General features: G+C 38.6%; 1 protein-coding gene across 1 annotated transcript in view; it reads right to left on the bottom strand.

Annotated features, from left to right (window-relative positions):
* The window catches only part of ITGA6 (integrin, alpha 6), a 22,344-nt gene extending 20,843 nt beyond the window's left edge, over positions 1-1,501 (bottom strand). Inside the window, exons 1-2 of the mRNA XM_009996150.1 lie at positions 1,380-1,501; positions 882-961 (exon numbers count right to left, since the gene is read on the bottom strand). Coding sequence (XP_009994452.1) covers positions 882-950 — 69 coding nt within the window. The 5' untranslated portion in view covers positions 951-961; positions 1,380-1,501. The remainder of the gene's footprint in view (positions 1-881; positions 962-1,379) is intronic.
* Between the last annotated feature and the right edge of the window lie 16 nt (positions 1,502-1,517).

Below are 1,517 nucleotides of genomic sequence, written 5' to 3'. Positions count from 1 at the left end.
TGCTGAACCTTCAGGCTGCCCACACCTCACCTAAGAGGTGGCATTTCCCACTCAGCACTTAAAAAGAAAAGCTCCTTCTCAGAAAAGACAAGACAGCATTAGCTGATGATTAATTATTCAATGAGCAGGACTCTCTCCTTCTGTTCTTCCCCCCTTTGGGTTCTAAGGCAGACTGAAGCAAGCTATTACTGCCTCAATACCCTTAAATAGCTCCATATTCAAACCCTGAAGATTCCTGCCTTCTGTTTGGACAAAGTAAATAGATAGAGATGCTTCACTGCATGCCCATTTTATGATGTCACTGGTGTCCTGCAGCACCACAAGAGGTTAATTTAACTGAGAAAGAAATGAAAAAGTAAGATTCTCTGGTAACTCCTGAAACCTTTTTCTCTATATACTGTATAAAATAAAGAATAGCTAGTAGTGTGACTGCAGTGCAATGGCCACTTTAATTAAAAGGAGCAACTCAGCTGTAGTCTTTGATAAAAGTTAAATCATCTAAAGGCTGATCATCTTGGAAAACAGGCTGATGATAGCCTGCTTCTTTTACAACCTCATCACGCTATTTGTGTAGTGAGTGGTATTTAGGAGAAACAATGTGCTTATCACACAAAAAAAAAAGTGCACACCCTAAAAATGAACCATCTATCCTAGATTGCTGTTACAAAGGTTATAAATAGAAGCTAACCCAGAATTGGAATAACAAGTTTTTACAGTTTCATGTGTCTTACTTTGCTAAGGAGACATTTTAAGTCCTTTCCTAAAAGAAACTACAGCAGTAAACATAGGAAAGTTACCTTTCAGAAAGGTGCAGAGAAATGCAATTCAGGACATTTACCATACACCCAAAACATTTTTATAAGTTAGTCCTTTAGACTTACCACCACATTTCCTCCTGGCCCCTGACTTTGGACAGTTACACCCATCCATTGGTCTTCTTTACTCTCCATCTTCGGGTCAGCTGCAGAGTATCATAATACAGCTTCAAATATTAACAGTTAACTACTTTTTTTTCCTCTTTTTGGTTGTTTTTTTGTGTGCATGTGGTTTGTCATGTGCTTCATACAGTACATGAGATAGTCTGCAGGTGGCAGTGTCTGTATGTTTTATCACCGACAGCATTTCTTTTATGAAACACTTCTAGTGTATTACTTCATGACGCATTAATTTACATAAGAATAAGAACATCCAGATCTACCAAGATTTAAGCATCTCATGCTATCTTAGTAATTAAGCTACAACATCTTTAGATGCAAAAAATAAAGATAAAAAAAGTTACTTATAAATCTGTCCAGTACGTGGCCTTTGGAAAGGACCACATCAAAGAAGAAAAAACAGACAACTGTTGCAAACCAAAACAAAAGCAACTACGAACTTACTCTCCTCATCAAATATGACACGTGTGCAGTGTGCATTTGGAGATGTGATGTCACAGCTGTACAACCCTCCTGTTCTGTTGGCTTGTTGGGATGGAAAGGCCTTTTCCCGAGGAGCTCCAACCAGCAGTCTGCAGGGAA

The sequence above is a fragment of the Chaetura pelagica genome, unplaced genomic scaffold (assembly GCF_000747805.2).
Source record: "Chaetura pelagica isolate M959 unplaced genomic scaffold, ChaPel_1.0 scaffold3, whole genome shotgun sequence".
In the NCBI taxonomy this organism is placed as follows: Eukaryota; Metazoa; Chordata; class Aves; order Apodiformes; family Apodidae; genus Chaetura; species Chaetura pelagica.
The sequence above is the reverse complement of the archived record's forward strand: the minus strand, read 5'-3'. Positions and strand labels throughout refer to the sequence as shown.